Raw genomic sequence first — 20,180 nt, forward strand, 5'->3', positions numbered from 1 at the left:
GTCGCTGCTGCGCTGAAGTCCACCGAGGTCCGCCGGAGTTCACGATCCTATACTTGGTGAAGGTAAGCGCGTGTCCCGCAACACTTTTTTTTTAAATACGGCAGTTTCTCCGAATCCATTGGGTTTTCGTTCGGCCAAGCCCCCCGATTTCCGTCGCATGCATGCCGGCGCTGATGGGCCACAATCCGATCGTGTGCTCCAAAATCCCAGGGCAATACAGGGAAAATCAGAGCAAAACGTAAAAATTTGCGTAACCCGCCGGTAAAACGCGATTCGGGCCCTTAGTAACCCCCATTGAATCTTCTTTCTGTCTGTTGCTGGTGGATCCAGACTGATAACACCTTTTGGGTGCTGTGTGGACAGCTTGTACTACTATGATACTTGCCTGCCCATGGGCTGCTCAATTTCGTGTGGGTATTTGGAGGTTTTTAGTTCCTTCCTGGAGTGGGTTGTTAGATAGGATGATCGAAGATTCGAAGACTCACATTACACCAACCCCCGATGTGTGAGAGGCGGGGACTCACATTACACCAACCCCGATGTATGAGAGGTGGGGACTCACATTACACGAACCCCCGATGTGTGAGAGGTGGGGACTCACATTACACGAACCCCCGATGTGTGAGATGCGGGGACTCAGAATACACCAGACCCCGATGTGTGAGAGGCGGGGAATCACATTACACCAGCCCCCAATGTGTGAGAGGTGGGGACTCACGTTACACCAGCCCCTGATGTGTGAGAGGTGGGGACTCACATTACACCAGACCCAAATGTGTGAGAGGTGGAGACTCACATTACACCAGCCCCCGATGTGTGAGAGGTGGAGACTCACATTACACCAGCCCCAATGTGTGAGAGGCGGGGACTCACATTACACCAGCCCCTGATGTGTGAGAGGCGGGGACTCACATTACACCAGCCCCCAATGTGTGTGAGGCTGGGACTCACATTACACCAGCCCCTGATGTGTGAGAGGAGGGGACTCACATTACACCAGCCCCCGATGTGTGAGAGGCGGGGACTCACAGTACACCAGCCCCCGATGTGTGAGAGGCGGGGAATCACATTACACCCGCCCCCGATGTGTGAGAGGCGGGGAATCACATTACACCAGCCCCCGATGTGTGAGAGGTGGGGACTCACGTTACACCAGCCCCTGATGTGTGAGAGGTGGGGACTCACATTACACCAGACCCAAATGTGTGAGAGGTGGAGACTCACATTACACCCGCCCCCGATGTGTGAGAGGTGGAGACTCACATTACACCAGCCCCAATGTGTGAGAGGCGGGGACTCACATTACACCAGCCCCTGATGTGTGAGAGGCGGGGACTCACATTACACCAGCCCCCAATGTGTGTGAGGCTGGGACTCACATTACACCAGCCCCCGATGTGTGAGAGGCGGGGACTCACATTACACCAGCCCCCGATGTGTGAGAGGCGGGGACTCACATTACACCAGCCCCCGATGTGTGAAAGGAGGGGACTCACATTACACCAGCCCCCTGATGTGTGAGAGGCGGGGACTCACATTAATCCAGCCCCCGTTGTGTGAGAGGCGGGGACTCACATTACACCAGCCCCTGATGTGTTAGAGGGGGGGACTCACATTTCACCAGACCCAAATGTGTGAGAAGCAGGGACTCACATTACACCAGACCCAAATGTGTGAGAGGCGGGGTCTCACATTACACCAGACCCAAATGTGTGAGAGGCGGAGACTCACATTACACCAGCCTCCGATGTGTGAGAGGCGGGGACTCACATTACACCAGCCCCCTGATGTGTGAGAGGTGGGGACTCACATTATACCAGCCCCTTATGTGTGAGAGGCGGGGACTCACATTACACCAGCCCCTGATGTGTGAGAGGCGGGGACTCACATTACACCAGCCCCCGATGTGTGAGAGGCGGGGACTCACATTACACCAGCCCCCTGGTGTGTGAGAGGTGGGGACTCACATTATACCAGCCCCATATGTGTGAGAGGCGGGGACTCACATTACACCAGCCCTTGATGTGTGAGAGGCGGGGACTCACATTACACCAGCCCCCGATATGTGCGAGGCGGAGACTCGCATTACACCAGCCCCCGATGTGTGAGAGGCGGAGACTCGCATTCCACCAGCCCCCAATGTGTGAGAGGCGGGGACTCACATTACACCAGCCCCCGATGTGTGAGAGGCGGGGACTCACATTACACCAGCCCCGGATGTGTGAGAGGCGGGGACTCACATTACACCAGTCCCCTGATGTGTGAGAGGCGGGGACTCACATTACACCAGCCCCGGATGTGTGAGAGGCGGGGACTCACATTACACCAGCCCCCGATGTGTGAGAAGAGAGGACTCACATTACACCAGCCCCCGATGTGTGAGAGGCGGGGACTCACATTACACCAGCCCCTGATGTGTGAGAGGCAGGGACACACATTACACCAGCCCCTGATGTGTGAGAGGCGGGGACTCGCATTACACCCGCCCCCGATGTGTGAGAGGCGGGGGCTCACATTACACCAGCCCCCGATGTGTGAGAGGTGGGGACTCACATTACACCAGACCTAAATGTGTGAGAGGCGGGGGCTCACATCACACCAGCCCCCGATGTGTAAGAGGCGGGGACTCACATTTCACCAGCCCCCGATGTGTGAGAGGTGGGGACTCACATTACACCAGCCCCCGATGTGTGAGAGGCGGGGACTCACATTGCACCAGCCCCCGATGTGTGAGAGGTGGGGACTCACATTACACCAGCCCCAATGTGTGAGAGGCGGGGACTCACAGTACACCAGCCCCCGATGTGTGAGAGGCGGGGACTCACATTGCACCAGCCCCCGATGTGCTAGAGGCGGGGACTCACATTACACCTGCCCCCGATGTGTGAGAGGCGGCGGCTCACATTACACCAGCACCCGATGTGTGAGAGGAGGGACTCACATTACACCAGCCCCCGATGTGTGAGAGGCGGGACTCACATTACACCAGCTTCTGATGTGTGAGAGGCAGGGGCTCACATTACACCAGCCCCTGATGTGTGAGAGGCGGGTACTCACATTACACCAGCCCCCGATGTGTGAGAGGCGGGGACTCACATTACACCAGCCCCCGATGTATGAGAGGTGAGGACTCACAGTACACCAGCCCCTGATGTGTGAGAGGTGAGGACTCACATTACACCAGCCCCCTGATGTGTGAGAGGCGGGGACTAACATTACACCAGCCCCTGATGTATGAGAGGTGAGGACTCACAGTACACCAGCCCCCGATGTATGAGAGGTGAGGACTCACATTACACCAGCCCCCTGATGTGTGAGAGGTGGGGACTCACATTACACCAGCCCCTGATGTGTGAGAGGCAGGGACTCACATTACATCAGCCCCCAATGTGTGAGAGGCGGGGACTCACATTACACCAGCCCCCGATGTGTGAGAGGCGGGGACTCACATTACACCAGCCCCCTGATGTGTGAGAGGCGGGGACTAACATTACACCAGCCCCCGATGTGTGAGAGGCGGGACTCACATTACACCAGCCCCCTGATGTGTGAGAGGCGGGGACTAACATTACACCAGCCCCCGATGTGTGAGAGGCGGGACTCACATTACACCAGCCCCCGATGTGTGAGAGGTGGGGACTCACATTACACCAGCCCCCAATGTGTGTGAGGCTGGGACTCACATTACACCAGCCCCGGATGTGTGAGAGGCGGGGACTCACATTACACCAGCCCCTGATGTGTGAGAGGCGGGGACTCACATTACACCAGCCCCCAATGTGTGTGAGGCTGGGACTCACATTACACCAGCCCCCGATGTGTGAGAGGAGAGGACTAACATTACACCAGCCCCCGATGTGTGAGAGGTGGGGACTCACATTACACCAGCCCCCGATGTGTGAGAGGCAGGGACTCACATTACACCAGCCCCCTGATGTGTGAGAGGCGGGGACTCACATTACACCAGCCCCCTGATGTGTGAGAGGCGGGGACTCACATTACACCAGCCCCCGGATGTGTGAGAGGCAGGGACTCACATTACATCAGCCCCCAATGTGTGAGAGGCGGGGACTCACATTACACCAGCCCCCGATGTGTGAGAGGCGGGGGCTCACATTACACCAGCCCCCGATGTGTGAGAGGCTGGGACTCACATTACACCAGCTTCTGATGTGTGAGAGGAGAGGACTAACATTACACCAGCCCCCGATGTGTGAGAGGCAGGGACTCACATTACATCAGCCCCCAATGTGTGAGAGGCGGGGACTCACATTACACCAGCCCCCGATGTGTGAGAGGCGGGGACTCACATTACACCAGCCCCGGATGTGTGAGAGGCGGGGACTCACATTACACCAGTCCCCGATGTGTGAGAGGCGGGGGCTCACATTACACCAGCCCCCGATGTGTGAGAGGTGGGGACTCACATTACACCAGCCCCCGATGTGTGAGAGGCGGGACTCACATTACACCAGCCCCTGATGTGTGAGAGGAGGGGACTCACATTACACCAGCCCCCGATGTGTGAGAGGCGGGGACTCACATTACACCAGCCCCGGATGTGTGAGAGGCGGGGACTCACATTACACCAGCCCCCGATGTGTGAGAGGCAGGGACTCACATTACACCAGCCCCCTGATGTGTGAGAGGCGGGGACTCACATTACACCAGCCCCCTGATGTGTGAGAGGCGGGGACTCACATTACACCAGCCCCCGATGTGTGAGAGGCAGGGACTCACATTACATCAGCCCCCAATGTGTGAGAGGCGGGGGCTCACATTACACCAGCCCCAATGTGTGAGAGGCGGGGACTCACATTACACCAGCCCCCTGATGTGTGAGAGGCGGGGACTCACATTACACCAGCCCCTGATGTGTGAGAGGCGGGGAATCACATTACACCAGCCCCTGATGTGTGAGAGGCAGGGACTCACATTACACCCGCCCCCGATGTGTGAGAGGCGGGGACTCACATTACACCAGCCCCCGATGTGTGAGAGGTGGGGACTAACATTACACCAGCCCCCGATGTGTTAGATGCCGATGCGCCACAATCCGATCGCGTGTGCCAAAAACCCGGGGCAATTTGCCCCAAAAAGGAAATATTCGGGAAACCCGATGAAATTGCGGCCGGTGGACCCTTAGTGGACCCAAGGGGGGTCATTTACTAAGGGCCCGATTCGGGTTTTCCCGATGTGTTGCCCGAATATTTCCGATTTGCGCCAATTGTACCTGAATTGCCCCGGGTTTTTGGCGCAACCGATCGGATTGTGGCGCATCGGCGCCGGCATGCGCGTGACGGAAATGGGGGGGGCGTGGCCGAACGAAAACCCGACGTATTCGGAAAAACCGCCACATTTAAAAAAAAAATTGTGTTGCGAAATTTACACTCACCTTCATCCTGGGTAGGCCGGTGTATTTCGAGGCATTCCAGCGGACTTCAGCGCAGCAGCGCCACCTGGTGGACGTCGGAGGAACTGCTTTGATGAATCCCGGCCGGACCCGAATCCAGCGCAGAGAACGCGCCGCTGGATCGCGAACGGACCGGGTAAGTAAATCTGCCCCAATGACTTGAATCGTAGTTTGAATCTATTTCTTCCTGAATCTGCAATAAAAAGGACAATCCATTTGCCTTCATCTGATGCCTCACAGAACACTAGGAGCATACATTTCGGGTAGTTTGTTGCCCTCTCCTGGCCGTGGTGGACCTCCGGCTTCATGCACCATGGGCTGTGATGGGGTGGCCCTGCCTTGTAGTCTGGAGGCTGCTGACACCCGGGAGGCAGAGACTTTCTGTCTACACAAAGACTCTCAATTCTGCAGAACTTTCACACATTCTCTGACTGAAGCTCCACAAGACGTGAGACTCTCCTGCCCCCGATCTGAGAGCACTGAAGACCAGTCATGAAGGACTCCCTGCTCCACACGCTCCTGCTCTGCCAGGGTAAGTGGCCGACCCATACTATACTGTATGAAGTGCCCCTGCCTCACTAGTGTCCATAGGACCTCTCTTATGCTGCACCTTTAGGGTTTCCTTCCAGACTCCTCTACACATGGAGAGCACAAGGACCTTCTCCTGAGCTGCACCTATGCTATAGGATTTTCCACCAAGACTCAATCCCCTTAATATCACAATTTTCTTTGACCCAAGTCTTCACCTCAGCTGCGCATAAACTTTTACGACCTCCACCACTTACCCCTATCTTCAGGAATACACCTCCTGAGCTCCTCGGTGCACCTTATGAGACCCACACATCTCCTGCAGTAGGATTGGGTGCCCTAGTTATGTTTTCAGAATGTCCCCATCACCATCTCCCCGGTTTTCCTATGTCCTTAGGATTTCTTCTCTTTCACCGTTAAAGGGATTTTGCACATTTATGACCCGGGAGCAGTTGGAGAGCGCTGTGCCTCCTCCGAGCCCTGTGCCCCATCTCATCATGATGTGGAGACTTTGCTGCTGCCCTCCCTCATGGGTGAAGCCACTGTCCATCTCCAGCATCATGTCCTGCTCCTGGGCCTCCTCCGAGCCCTGTGCCCCAACTCATCATGACGTGGAGACTTTGCTGCTGTCCTCCCTCATGGGTGAAGCCACTGTCCACCTCCAGCATCATGTCCTGCTCCTGGGTCTCCTCCGAGCCCTGTGCCCCATCTCATCATGACGGGGAGACTTTGCTGCTGTCCTTCCTCATGGGTGAAGCCACTGTCCACCTCCAGCATCATGTCCTGCTCCTGGGTCTCCTCCGAGCCCTGTGCCCCATCTCATCATGATGTGGAGACTTTGCTGCTGTCCTCCCTCATGGGTGAAGCCACTGTCCACCTTCAGCATCATGTCCTGCTCCTGGGTCTCCTCCGAGCCCTGTGCCCCATCTCATCATGACGGGGAGACTTTGCTGCTGTCCTTCCTCATGGGTGAAGCCACTGTCCACCTCCAGCATCATGTCCTGCTCCTGGGTCCCCTCCGAGCCCTGTGTCCCATCTCATCATGACGGGGAGACTTTGCTGCTGTCCTCCCTCATGGGTGAAGCCACTGTCCACCTTCAGCATCATGTCCTGCTCCTGGGTCTCCTCCGAGCCCTGTGCCCCATCTCATCATGACGGGGAGACTTTGCTGCTGTCCTTCCTCATGGGTGAAGCCACTGTCCACCTCCAGCATCATGTCCTGCTCCTGGGTCTCCTCCGAGCCCTGTGCCCCATCTCATCATGATGTGGAGACTTTGCTGCTGTCCTCCCTCATGGGTGAAACCACTGTCCACCTCCAGCATCATGTCCTGCTCCTGGGTCTCCTCTGAGCCCTGTGCCCCATCTCATCATGACGTGGAGACTTTGCTGCTGTCCTCCCTCATGGGTGAAGCCACTGTCCACCTCCAGCATCATGTCCTGCTCCTGGGTCTCCTCCGAGCCCTGTGCCCCATCTCATCATGACATGGAGACTTTGCTGCTGTCCTCCCTCATGGGTGAAGCCACTGTCCACCTCCAGCATCATGTCCTGCTCCTGGGTCTCCTCCGAGCCCTGTGCCCCATCTCATCATGATGTGGAGACTTTGCTGCTGTTCTCCCTCATGGGTGAAGCCACTGTCCACCTCCAGCATCATGTCCTGCTCCTGGGTCTCCTCCGAGCCCTGTGCCCCATCTCATCATGACGTGGAGACTTTGCTGCTGTCCTCCCTCATGGGTGAAGCCACTGTCCACCTCCAGCATCATGTCCTGCTCCTGGGCCTCCACTTTCCCTACTGTCCCCAATAATAACCCAATTCTGTGCACAAAGAGGAACAGGACCATGAAAACTCTTCACTGTCTCGATACAAAGAGGAAGAGCAGTCTGAGGGGTGACAGGGTCCCCTGCTCTTCCCCCGCTCTTATAAGAATCTCCATTCTACTTCTCGTTTATGCAGAAGTTTTATATCTCCTCTGACAATGGTGGATTGTGTGGCCTCCCATCCTCACTCCTACGTCACACAATGTATTCACTAAACATTGTAGGAATATGAAGACAAAACTTTCATTATATTTTTTATAATAAAATCTTCTATGAAGAAAAACAAACACAAGTTGTGTATCTGGTGGTGAAACAAAATGGAGGCAAGAAGCCGGCCAACACTCTTAAGAGTCTTCTGCCTCAGTTAATCCGTGCAGAACAGGTTTGTCCCTAAAAGAGTTCTCCAAAGTATCCAATACACCTGTATAGGAATATCCGGCTGGCTCTACACATGCAGGAAGGTCCTTATGTCTCACACCCCTTCACAGGGCGACCAAAACTTTAAATCCCTCGGGACTTAGGTTTCAGCCAAGGTGGCAGATTTCTTTGAATATAATACCCATTATAGCGATAGGACCTTGGTGCAAACTACCACAATGATTGGTAGGACTTAACAAATATGATATTGATGCCCCATCTAATATATAATTTACAATTCCCCAATCTGGATCCGATACTTTTATTAGCTTAAAACCCTGTTCAGGGAACTCATCTGGAAAAGGGTGTGGCCCGAATAAAATATGAAACCCTTCAGAGAGGTAAAGTCAGGGCGACTGGCTGCCCCAAACCCATGGATATACTTTTTGGCCCCCAGCTGCAGCATCTTAAAGGATGGGGGAGGGGGAAACCTAATGGGTGCAGTGGTGAAGCATTCACCTCTACTATAAGCAGTGGAAGGCGGCGGCGCAACCCCCAGTAATCGTAGGATCTCTACTTATATGGGAAGTTTAGGATAAGGCTAAACTACTAATGGAACACCAAAAAAGCCCCATATGCAAACAATGCCGCTCTCCAAATATCCAATCCAACTAACACCAAAAAACGGAGGAACTTTAAATGTATAAAATATAATTCACTTTATTCAACATGATACATACATAATACAAACACCACTTTCAAGAGGGATTCCCGAAAGTAGAAAATATGAGGGGAATAGGCAGTGTCCCAGATGGATGTGGGACAGACACAGAGAACCCTTGGCCCCCCTATCCTACTACTACCTCACCAATGGTGCCCAAAGGAAATGTAAATGAAAAGATCATGTGTCCAAAAAGTAGGACAAATTATGTAGGGCAGTGGACCTAAGTATTACTGTCGGAAACTGATCAACCGGAGGTACCATCCGGCACTAATGATCACATCATAAGACAGGTCACACTTACCCAGGGGCATGGTGTAGTAGGCACTGAGGCAGTCAAGGGGAGGGCCAGCAGGCTGCCCCAAACCCATGGATATACTTTTTGGCCCCCAGCTGCAGCATCTTAAAGGATGGGGGAGGGGGAAACCTAATGGGTGCAGTGGTGAAGCATTCACCTCTACTATAAGCAATGGAAGGCGGCGGCGCAACCCCCTCCAGAGCGAGCTTACAGCGGTCCGATGTATTCATGAGGGGGTAAGGTGCTCCCCTCTCCTCCGCTTCTCCCCCAGAACGCCACTCCCACCCCCTCATGAATACCCGGACCGCTGTAGGCTCGCTCTGGCGTTCTGAGGGCTACATAGTGCAGTGTTTGCTCGCTTCATGCGGAAGCTTCCGAGAAAGCTAGCGATATAACACTGCTACACCTTGGGTAGCGCTAAGAGATGCTTCCTTTAGTTATCAGCTCCTAGATAGAATTTTGGGGCTCCCAGAAAGGAAAAACTAAAGGGTTAATCTTGTTATTATACATCCACCTGATGGATGCCTATTTAAAGCGATACCAATTACAAGTTAAAGGGTTTTGCCATGAAGGAAAATTCTTACATTTCCATCCCCTAGTGATTTTACACAAAAAAAGACCAAGTTTAACCCCTTACTTTCAGGGTACAGGGTTATATACACTTGTATTTACCTTCTGAACAGAAAGAGATGAGACAGACCCATGAGATTCATATAACACACACTGACATTCTCCAGCTCTGCAACATGTCAGCATTATCAGATCTAATGTGCTGTCCTGCCTGTTCTCTTGTAGTCACTCATCACTTTCCTGTCTGTTCTCTTGTAGCCATCACTTTCCTGTCTGTTCTCTTGTAGTCTCTCATCACTTTCCTGTCTGTTCTCTTGTAGTCACTCATCATTTTCCTGTCTGTTCTCTTGTAGTCACTCATCATTTTCCTGTCTGTTCTCTTGTAGTCACTGACCACTTTCCTGTCTGTTCTCTTGTAGTCACTCACCACTTTCCTCTCTGTTCTCTTGTAGTCACTCACCACTTTCCTGTCTGTTCTCTTGTAGTCACTCATCATTTTCCTGTCTGTTCTCTTGTAGTCTCTCACCACTCTCCTGTCTGTTCTCTTATAGTCACTCATCACTTTCCTGTCTGTTCTCTTGTAGTCACTCACCACTTTCCTCTCTGTTCTCTTGTAGTCTCTCACCACTCTCCTGTCTGTTCTCTTATAGTCACTTATCACTTTCCTGTCTGTTCTCTTGTAGTCACTCATCATTTTCCTGTCTGTTCTCTTGTAGTCACTCATCATTTTCCTGTCTGTTCTCTTGTAGTCACTCATCACTTTCCTGTCTGTTCTCTTGTAGTCACTCACCACTTTCCTGTCTGTTCTCTTGTAGTCACTCACCACTTTCCTCTCTGTTCTCTTGTAGTCTCTCAACACTTTCCTGTCTGTTCTCTTGTAGTCACTCATCACTTTCCTGTCTGTTCTCTTGTAGTCACTAACCACATTACTGTCGATTCTCTTGTAGTCACTCACCACTTTCCTTTCTGTTATCTTGTAGTCACTAACCACATTACTGTCTGTTCTCTTGTAGTCAGTCATCACTTTCCTGTCTGTTCTCTTGTAGTCACTCACCACTTTCCTGTCTGTTCTCTTGTAGTCACTCACCACTTTCCTGTCTGTTCTCTTGTAGTCACTTACCACTTTCCTGTCTGTTCTCTTGTAGTCACTTATCACTTTCCAGTCTGTTCTCTTGTAGTCACTCACCACTTTCCTGTCTGTTCTCTTGTAGTCTCTCACCACTTTCCTGTCTGGTCTCTTGTAGTCACTCACCACTTTCCTGTCTGTTCTCTTGTATTCACTCACCACTTTCCTATCTGTTCTCTTGTAGTCACTCACCACTTTCCTTTCTGTTCTCTTGTAGTCTCTCACCACTTTCCTGTCTGGTCTCTTAAAGTCACTCACCACTTTCCTGTCTGTTCTCTTGTATTCACTCACCACTTTCCTGTCTGTTCTCTTGTAGTCACTTACCACTTTCCTGTCTGTTCTCTTGTAGTCACTCACCACTTTCCTGTCTGTTCTCTTGTAGTCTCTCACCACTTTCCTGTCTGGTCTCTTGTAGTAACTAACCACTTTGCTGTCTGTTCTCTTGTAGTCACTCACCACTTTCCTGTCTGTTCTCTTGTAGTCTCTCACCACTTTCCTGTCTGGTCTCTTGTAGTCACTCACCACTTTCCTGTCTGTTCTCTTGTAGTCACTCCCCACTTTCCTGTCTGTTCTCTTGTATTCACTCACCACTTTCCTGTCTGTTCTCTTGTAGTCACTTACCACTTTCCTGTCTGTTCTCTTGTAGTCACTCACCACTCTCCTGTCTGTTCTCTTGTAGTCACCCACCACTTTCCTGTCTGTTCTCTTGTAATCTCTCACCACTTTCCTGTCTGTTCCCTTATAGTCACTCACCACTTTCCTGTCTGTTCTCTTGTAGTCTCTCACCACTTTCCTGTCTGTTCTCTTGTAGTCACTCACCACTTTCCTGTCTGTTCTCTTGTAGTCACTCACCACTTTCCTGTCTGTTCTCTTGTATTCACTCACCACTTTCATGTCTGTTCTCTTGTAGTCACTCACCACTTTCCTGTCTGTTCTCTTGTAGTCACTCACCACTTTCCTGTCTGTTCTCTTGTAATCACTCACCACTTTCCTGTCTGTTCTCTTGTAGTCACTGACCACTTTCCTGTCTGTTCTCTTGTAGTCACTCACCACTTTCCTGTCTGTTCTCTAGTAGTCTCTCACCACTTTCCTGTCTGTTCTCTTGTAGTCTCTCACCACTTTCCTGTCTGTTTTCTTGTAGTCACTCCCCACTTTCCTGTCTGTTCTCTTGTAGTCACTCACCACTTTCCTATCTGTTCTCTTGTAGTCACTCACCACTTTCCTGTCTGTTCTCTTGTAGTCACTCACCACTTTCCCGTCTGTTCTCTTGTAGTCTCTCACCACTTTCCTGTCTGGTCTCTTGTAGTCACTCATCACTTTCCTGTCTGTTTCTTGTAGTCACTCACAACTTTCCTATCTGTTCTCTTGTAGTCACTCACCACTCTCCTGTCTGTTCTCATGTAGTCACTGACCACTTTCCTGACTGTTCTCTTGTAGTCTCTCACCACTTTCCTGTCTGGTCTCTTGTAGTCACTCAACACTTTCCTGTCTGTTCTCTTGTAGTCACTCACCACTTTCCTGTCTCTTCTCTTGTAGTCACTCACCACTTTCCTGTCTGTTCTCTTTAGTCACTCATCTCTTTCCTGTTTGTTCTCTTGCAGTCAATCACCAATTTCCTGTCTGTTCTCTTGTAGTCACTCACCACTTTTCTGTCTGTTCTCTTGTAGTCACTCACCACTTTCCTTTCTGTTCTCTTGTAGTCTCTCATCATTTTCCTGTCTGTTCTCTTGTAGTCACTCGCCACTTTCATGTCTGTTCTCTTGTAGTCACTCGCCACTTTCCTATCTGTTCTCTTGTAATCACTCACGACTCTCCTGTCTTTTCTCTTGTAGTCACTGACCACTTTCCTGTCTGTTCTATTGTAGTCTCTCACCACTTTCCTGTCTGGTCTCTTGTAGTCACTCATCACTTTCCTGTCTGTTTCTTGTAGTCACTCACCACTTTCCTGTCTGTTCTCTTGTAGTCACTCACCACTTTCCTGTCTGTTCTCTTGTAGTCACTCACCACTCTCCTGTCTGTTCTCCTGTAGTCACTGACCACTTTCCTGACTGTTCTCTTGTAGTCTCTCACCACTTTCCTATCTGGTCTCTTGTACTTACTCACCACTTTCCTGGCTGTTCTCTTGTAGTAACTCACCACTTTCCTGTCTCTTCTCTTGTAGTCACTCACCACTTTCCTGTCTCTTCTCTTTAGTCACTCATCTCTTTCCTGTTTGTTCTCTTGCAGTCACTCACCAATTTCCTGTCTGTTCTCTTGTTGTCACTCACCACTTAACTGTCTGTTCTCTTGTAGTCTCTCACTACTTTCCTGTCTGTTCTCTTGTAGTCACTCACCACTTTCCTGTCTGTTCTCTTGTAGTCTCACACCACTTTCCTCTCTATTCTCTTGTAGTCTCTCTCCACTGTCCTGTCTGTTCTCTTGTATTCACTCACCACTTTCCTCTCTATTCTCTTGTAGTCACTCACCACTTTCCTGTCTGTTCTCTTGTAGTCTCTCTCCACTGTCCTGTCTGTTCTCTTGTATTAACTCACCACTTTCCTCTCTATTCTCTTGTAGTCACTCATCACTTTCCTGTCTGTTCTCTTGTAGTCACTCACCACTTTCCTGTCTGTTCTCTTGTAGTCACTCAACACTTTCCGGTCTGTTCTCTTGTAGTCACTCACCACTTTCCTGTCTGTTCTCTTGTATTCACTCACCATTTTCCTCTCTGTTCTCTTGTAGTCACTCATCACTTTCCTGTCTGTTCTCTTGTAGTCACTCACCACTTTCCTGTCTGTTCTCTTGTAGTCACTCACCACTTTCCTCTCTATTATCTTGTAGTCACTCATCACTTTCCTGTCTCTTCTCTTGTAGTCACTCGCCACTTTCCTGTCTCTTCTCTTGTAGTCACTCACCACTTTCCTGTCTGTTCTTTTGTAGTCTCTCACCACTTTCCTGTCTGGTCTCTTGTAGTCACTCATCACTTTCCTGTCTGTTCTCTTGTAGTCACTCATCACTTTCCTGTCTGTTTTCTTGTAGTCACTCACCACTTTCCTGTCTGTTCTCTTGTAGTCACTCACCACTTTCCTGTCTGTTCTCTTGTAGTCTCTCACCACTTTCCTGTCTGTTCTCTTGTAGTCACTCACCACTTTCCTGTCTGTTCTATTGTAGTCTCTCACCACTTTCCTGTCTGGTCTCTTGTAGTCACTCATTACTTTCCTGTCTGTTTCTTGTAGTCACTCACAACTTTCCTATCTGTTCTCTTGTAGTCACTCACTACTCTCCTGTCTGTTCTCCTGTAGTCACTCACCACTTTCCTGACTGTTCTCTTGTAGTCTCTCACCACTTTCCAATCTGGTCTCTTGTACTCACTCACCACTTTCCTGGCTGTTCTCTTGTAGACACTCACCACTTTCCTGTCTCTTCTCTTGTAGTCACTCACCACTTTCCTGTCTGTTCTCTTTAGTCACTCATCTCTTTCCTGTTTGTTCTCTTGCAGTCACTCACCAATTTCCTGTCTGTTCTCTTGTTGTCACTCACCACTTAACTTTCTGTTCTCTTGTAGTCTCTCACTACTTTCCTGTCTGTTCTCTTGTAGTCACTCACCACTTTCTTGTCTGTTCTCTTGTAGTCTCACACCACTTTCCTCTCTATTCTCCTGTAGTCTCTCTCCACTGTCCTGTCTGTTCTCTTGTATTCACTCACCACTTTCCTCTCTATTCTCTTGTAGTCACTCACCACTTTCCTGTCTGTTCTCTTGTAGTCTCTCTCCACTGTCCTGTCTGTTCTCTTGTATTCACTCACCACTTTCCTCTCTATTCTCTTGTAGTCACTCATCACTTTCCTGTCTGTTCTCTTGTAGTCACTCACCACTTTCCTGTCTGTTCTCTTGTAGTCACTCACCACTTTCCGGTCTGTTCTCTTGTACTCACTCACCACTTTCCTGTCTGTTCTCTTGTATTCACTCACCATTTTCCTCTCTGTTCTCTTGTAGTCACTCATCACTTTCCTGTCTGTTCTCTTATAGTCTCTCACCACTTTCCTGTCTGGTCTCTTGCAATCACTCATCACTTTCCTGTCTGTTCTCTTGTAGTCACTGACCACTTTCGTGTCTGTTCTCTTGTAGTCAACCACGACTCTCCTGTCTGTTCTCTTGTAGTCACTGACCACTTTCCTGTCTGTTCTCTTGTATTCACTCACCACTTTCATGTCTGTTCTCTTGTAGTCACTCACCACTTTCCAGTCTGTTCTCTTGTAATCACTCACCACTTTCCTGTCTGTTCTCTTGTAGTCACTCACCACTTTCCTGGCTGTTCTCTTGTAGTCACTCACCACTTTCCTGTCTGTTCTCTTGTAGTCACTCATCACTCTCCTGTCTGTTCTCTTGTATTCACTCACCACTTTCCTGTCTGTTCTTTTGTAGTCACTCACCACTTTCCTTTCTCTTTTCTTGTAGTCACTCACCACTCTCCTGTCTGTTCTCTTGTAGTCACCCACCACTTTCCTGTCTGTTCTCTTGTAGTCATTCACCACTTTCCTGTCTCTTCCCTTGTAGTCACTGACCACTTTCCTGTCTGTTCTCTTGTAGTCACTCACCACTTTCCTGTCTGTTCTCTTGTAGTCACTCACCACTTTCCTGTCTGTTCTCTTGTAGTCACTCACCACTTTCCTGTCTGGTCTCTTGTAGTCACTCATCACTTTCCTGTCTGTTCTCTTGTAGTCACTCACCACTTTCCTGTCTGTTCCCTTGTAGTCACTCACCACTTTCCTGTCTGTTCTCTTGTAGTCACTCACCACTTTCCAATCTGTTCTCCGGTAGTCACTCACCACTTTCCTGTCTGTTCTCTTGTAGTCACTCACCACTTTCCAGTCTGTTCTCTTGTAGCCACTCACCACTTTCCTGTCTGTTCTCTTATAGTCACTCACCACTTTCCTGTCTGTTCTCTTGTAGTCACTCACCACTTTCCTGTCTGTTCTCTTTCAGTCACTCACCACTCTCCTGTCTGTTCTCTTGTAGTCTCTCACCATTTTCATATCTGTTCTCTTGTAGTCACTCACCACTTGCCTGTCTGTTCTCTTGTAGTCATTCACCACTGTCCTGCTTGTTCCTTTGTAGTCACTGACCACTTTCCTGTCCTTTCTCTTGTAGTCACTCACCACTTTCCTGTCTGTTCTCTTCTAGTCACTCACAACTTTCCTGTCTGTTCTCTTTAGTCTCTCACCACTTTCCTGTCTGGTCTCTTGTAGTCACTCATCACTTTCCTGTCTGTTCTCTAGTAGTCACTCACCACTTTCCTGTCTGTTCTCTTGTAGTCACTCACCACTTTCCTGTCTGTTCTCTTGTAGTCTCTCACCACTTTCCTGTCTGTTCTCTTGTAGTCACTCACCACTTTCCTGTCTGTTCTCTTCTAGTCACTCACCACTTTCCTGTCTGTTCTCTTGTAGTCACTCACCACTTTCCAGTCTGTTCTCCGGTAGTCACTCACCACTTTCCTGTCTGTTCTCTTGTAGTCACTCACCACTTTCCTGTCTGTTCTCTTGTAGCCACTCACCACTTTCCAGTCTGTTCTCTTGTAGCCACTCACCACTTTCCTGTCTGTTCTCTTGTAGTCACTCACCACTTTCCTGTCTGTTCTCTTGTAGTCACTCACCACTTTCCTGTCTGTTCTCTTGTAGACACTCACCACTTTCCTGTCTGTTCTCTTGTAGTCACTCACCACTTTCCTCTCTGTTCTCTTGTAGTCACTCCCCACTTTCCTGTCTGTTCTCTTGTAGTCACTCACCACTTTCCTGTCTGTTCTCTTGTAGACACTCACCACTTTCCTGTCTGTTCTTTTGTAGCCTCTCACCACTTTCATATCTGTTCTCTTGTAGTCATTCACCACTTTCCTGTCTGTTCCTTTGTAGTCACTGACCACTTTCCTGTCTGTTCTCTTGTAGTCACTCACCACTTTCCTGTCTGCTCTCTTGTAGTCTCTCACCACTTTCCTGTCTGGTCTCTTGTAGTCACTAATCACTTTCCTGTCTGTTCTCTTGTAGTCACTCGTCACTTTCCTGTCTGTTCTCTTGTAGTCACTCACCACTTTCCTGTCTGTTCTCTTGTAGTAACTCATCACTTTCCTGTCTGTTCTCTTGTAGTCACTAACCACTTTCCTGTCTGTTCCCTTGCAGTCACTCACCACTCTTCTGTCTGTTCTCTTGTAGTCACTGACCACTTTCCTGTCTGTTCTCTTGTAGTCTCTCACCACTTTCATATCTGTTCTCTTGCAGTCTCTCACCACTCTCCTGTCTGTTCTCTTGTAGTCACCCACCACTTTACTGTCTGTTCTCTTGTAGTCACTCACCACTTTCCTGTCTGTTCTCTTGTAGTCACTCACCACTTTCCTGTCTGTTCTCTTGTAGTCTCTCAACACTTTCCTGTCTGGTCTCTTGTAGTCACTCATCACTTTCCTGTCTGTTCTCTTGTAGTCACTCACCACTTTCCTGTCTGTTCTCTTGTAGTCACTCACCACTCTCCTGTCTGTTTTCTTGTAGTCACTGACCACTTTCCTGTCTGTTCTCTTGTAGTCACTCACCACTTTCCTGTCTGTTCTCTTGTAGTCACTCACCACTTTCCTGTCTGTTCTCTTGTAGTCTCTCAACACTTTCCTGTCGGTTCTCTTTAGTCACTCATCTCTTTCCTGTTTGTTCTCTTGCAGTCACTCACCACTTTCCTGTTTGTTCTCTTGCAGTCACTCACCACTTTTCTGTCTGGTCTCTTGTAGTCACTCACCACTTTCCTGTCTGTTCTCTTGTAGTCACTCACCACTTTCCTGTCTGTTCTCTTGTAGTCACTCACCACTTTTCTGTCTGTTCTCTTGTAGTCTCTCACCATTTTCCTGTCTGTTCTCTTGTAGTCACTCACCACTTTCCTGTCTGTTCTCTTGTATTCACTCACCACTGTCCTGTCTGTTCTCTTGTATTCACTCACCACTTTCCTCTCTATTCTCTTGTAGTCACTCATCACTTTCCTGTCTGTTCTCTTGTAGTCACTCACCACTTTCCGGTCTGTTCTCTTGTAGTCACTCACCACTTTCCTGTCTGTTCTCTTGTAGTCACTCACCACTTTCCTGTCTGTTCTCTTGTAGTCACTCACCACTTTCTTGTCTGTTCTCTTGTAGTCACTCACCACTTTCCTGTCTGTTCTCTTGTAGTCACTCACCACTTTCCTGTCTGTTCTCTTGTAGTCACTCACCACTTTCCTTTCTCTTTTCTTGTAGTCACTCACCACTCTCCTGTCTGTTCTCTTGTAGTCACCCACCACTTTCCTGTCTGTTCTCTTGTAGTCATTCACCACTTTCCTGTCTCTTCCCTTGTAGTCACTGACCACTTTCCTGTCTGTTCTCTTGTAGTCACTCACCACTTTCCTGTCTGTTCTCTTGTAGTCACTCACCACTTTCCTGTCTGTTCTCTTGTAGTCACTCACCACTTTCCTGTCTGGTCTCTTGTAGTCACTCATCACTTTCCTGTCTGTTCTCTTGTAGTCACTCACCACTTTCCTGTCTGTTCCCTTGTAGTCACTCACCACTTTCCTGTCTGTTCTCTTGTAGTCACTCACCACTTTCCAATCTGTTCTCCGGTAGTCACTCACCACTTTCCTGTCTGTTCTCTTGTAGTCACTCACCACTTTCCAGTCTGTTCTCTTGTAGCCACTCACCACTTTCCTGTCTGTTCTCTTATAGTCACTCACCACTTTCCTGTCTGTTCTCTTGTAGTCACTCACCACTTTCCTGTCTGTTCTCTTTCAGTCACTCACCACTCTCCTGTCTGTTCTCTTGTAGTCTCTCACCATTTTCATATCTGTTCTCTTGTAGTCACTCACCACTTGCCTGTCTGTTCTCTTGTAGTCATTCACCACTGTCCTGCTTGTTCCTTTGTAGTCACTGACCACTTTCCTGTCCTTTCTCTTGTAGTCACTCACCACTTTCCTGTCTGTTCTCTTCTAGTCACTCACAACTTTCCTGTCTGTTCTCTTTAGTCTCTCACCACTTTCCTGTCTGGTCTCTTGTAGTCACTCATCACTTTCCTGTCTGTTCTCTAGTAGTCACTCACCACTTTCCTGTCTGTTCTCTTGTAGTCACTCACCACTTTCCTGTCTGTTCTCTTGTAGTCTCTCACCACTTTCCTGTCTGTTCTCTTGTAGTCACTCACCACTTTCCTGTCTGTTCTCTTCTAGTCACTCACCACTTTCCTGTCTGTTCTCTTGTAGTCACTCACCACTTTCCAGTCTGTTCTCCGGTAGTCACTCACCACTTTCCTGTCTGTTCTCTTGTAGTCACTCACCACTTTCCTGTCTGTTCTCTTGTAGCCACTCACCACTTTCCAGTCTGTTCTCTTGTAGCCACTCACCACTTTCCTGTCTGTTCTCTTGTAGTCACTCACCACTTTCCTGTCTGTTCTCTTGTAGTCACTCACCACTTTCCTGTCTGTTCTCTTGTAGACACTCACCACTTTCCTGTCTGTTCTCTTGTAGTCACTCACCAATTTCCTCTCTGTTCTCTTGTAGTCACTCACCACTTTCCTGTCTGTTCTCTTGTAGTCACTCACCACTTTCCTGTCTGTTCTCTTGTAGACACTCACCACTTTCCTGTCTGTTCTTTTGTAGCCTCTCACCACTTTCATATCTGTTCTCTTGTAGTCATTCACCACTTTCCTGTCTGTTCCTTTGTAGTCACTGACCACTTTCCTGTCTGTTCTCTTGTAGTCACTCACCACTTTCCTGTCTGCTCTCTTGTAGTCTCTCACCACTTTCCTGTCTGGTCTCTTGTAGTCACTAATCACTTTCCTGTCTGTTCTCTTGTAGTCACTCGTCACTTTCCTGTCTGTTCTCTTGTAGTCACTCACCACTTTCCTGTCTGTTCTCTTGTAGTAACTCATCACTTTCCTGTCTGTTCTCTTGTAGTCACTAACCACTTTCCTGTCTGTTCTCTTGTAGTCACTCACCACTCTTCTGTCTGTTCTCTTGTAGTCACTGACCACTTTCCTGTCTGTTCTCTTGTAGTCTCTCACCACTTTCATATCTGTTCTCTTGCAGTCTCTCACCACTCTCCTGTCTGTTCTCTTGTAGTCACCCACCACTTTCCTGTCTGTTCTCTTGTAGTCACTCACCACTTTCCTGTCTGTTCTCTTGTAGTCACTCACCACTTTCCTGTCTGTTCTCTTGTAGTCTCTCAACACTTTCCTGTCTGGTCTCTTGTAGTCACTCATCACTTTCCTGTCTGTTCTCTTGTAGTCACTCACCACTTTCCTGTCTGTTCTCTTGTAGTCACTCACCACTCTCCTGTCTGTTTTCTTGTAGTCACTGACCACTTTCCTGTCTGTTCTCTTGTAGTC

The 20,180-nt window shown here is 49.3% G+C and overlaps 1 protein-coding gene across 6 annotated transcripts in view; it reads left to right on the forward strand.

Annotated features, from left to right (window-relative positions):
• The first annotated feature begins 5,811 nt into the window (after positions 1–5,811).
• Positions 5,812–20,180, forward strand: part of LOC140108394 (integrin alpha-M-like) — a 70,281-nt gene continuing 55,912 nt past the window's right edge. For all 6 annotated transcript variants that reach the window (XR_011851051.1, XR_011851050.1, XR_011851049.1 and 3 more), the window contains exon 1: positions 5,812–5,945. Coding sequence is in view for 1 of the 6 variants with exons in the window: in XM_072131707.1 (XP_071987808.1) it covers positions 5,906–5,945 (40 nt within the window). In the remaining 5 variants the exon portion in view is untranslated. The remainder of the gene's footprint in view (positions 5,946–20,180) is intronic.

The sequence above is a fragment of the Engystomops pustulosus genome, unplaced genomic scaffold, assembly GCF_040894005.1.
Source record: "Engystomops pustulosus unplaced genomic scaffold, aEngPut4.maternal MAT_SCAFFOLD_124, whole genome shotgun sequence".
In the NCBI taxonomy this organism is placed as follows: Eukaryota; Metazoa; Chordata; class Amphibia; order Anura; family Leptodactylidae; genus Engystomops; species Engystomops pustulosus.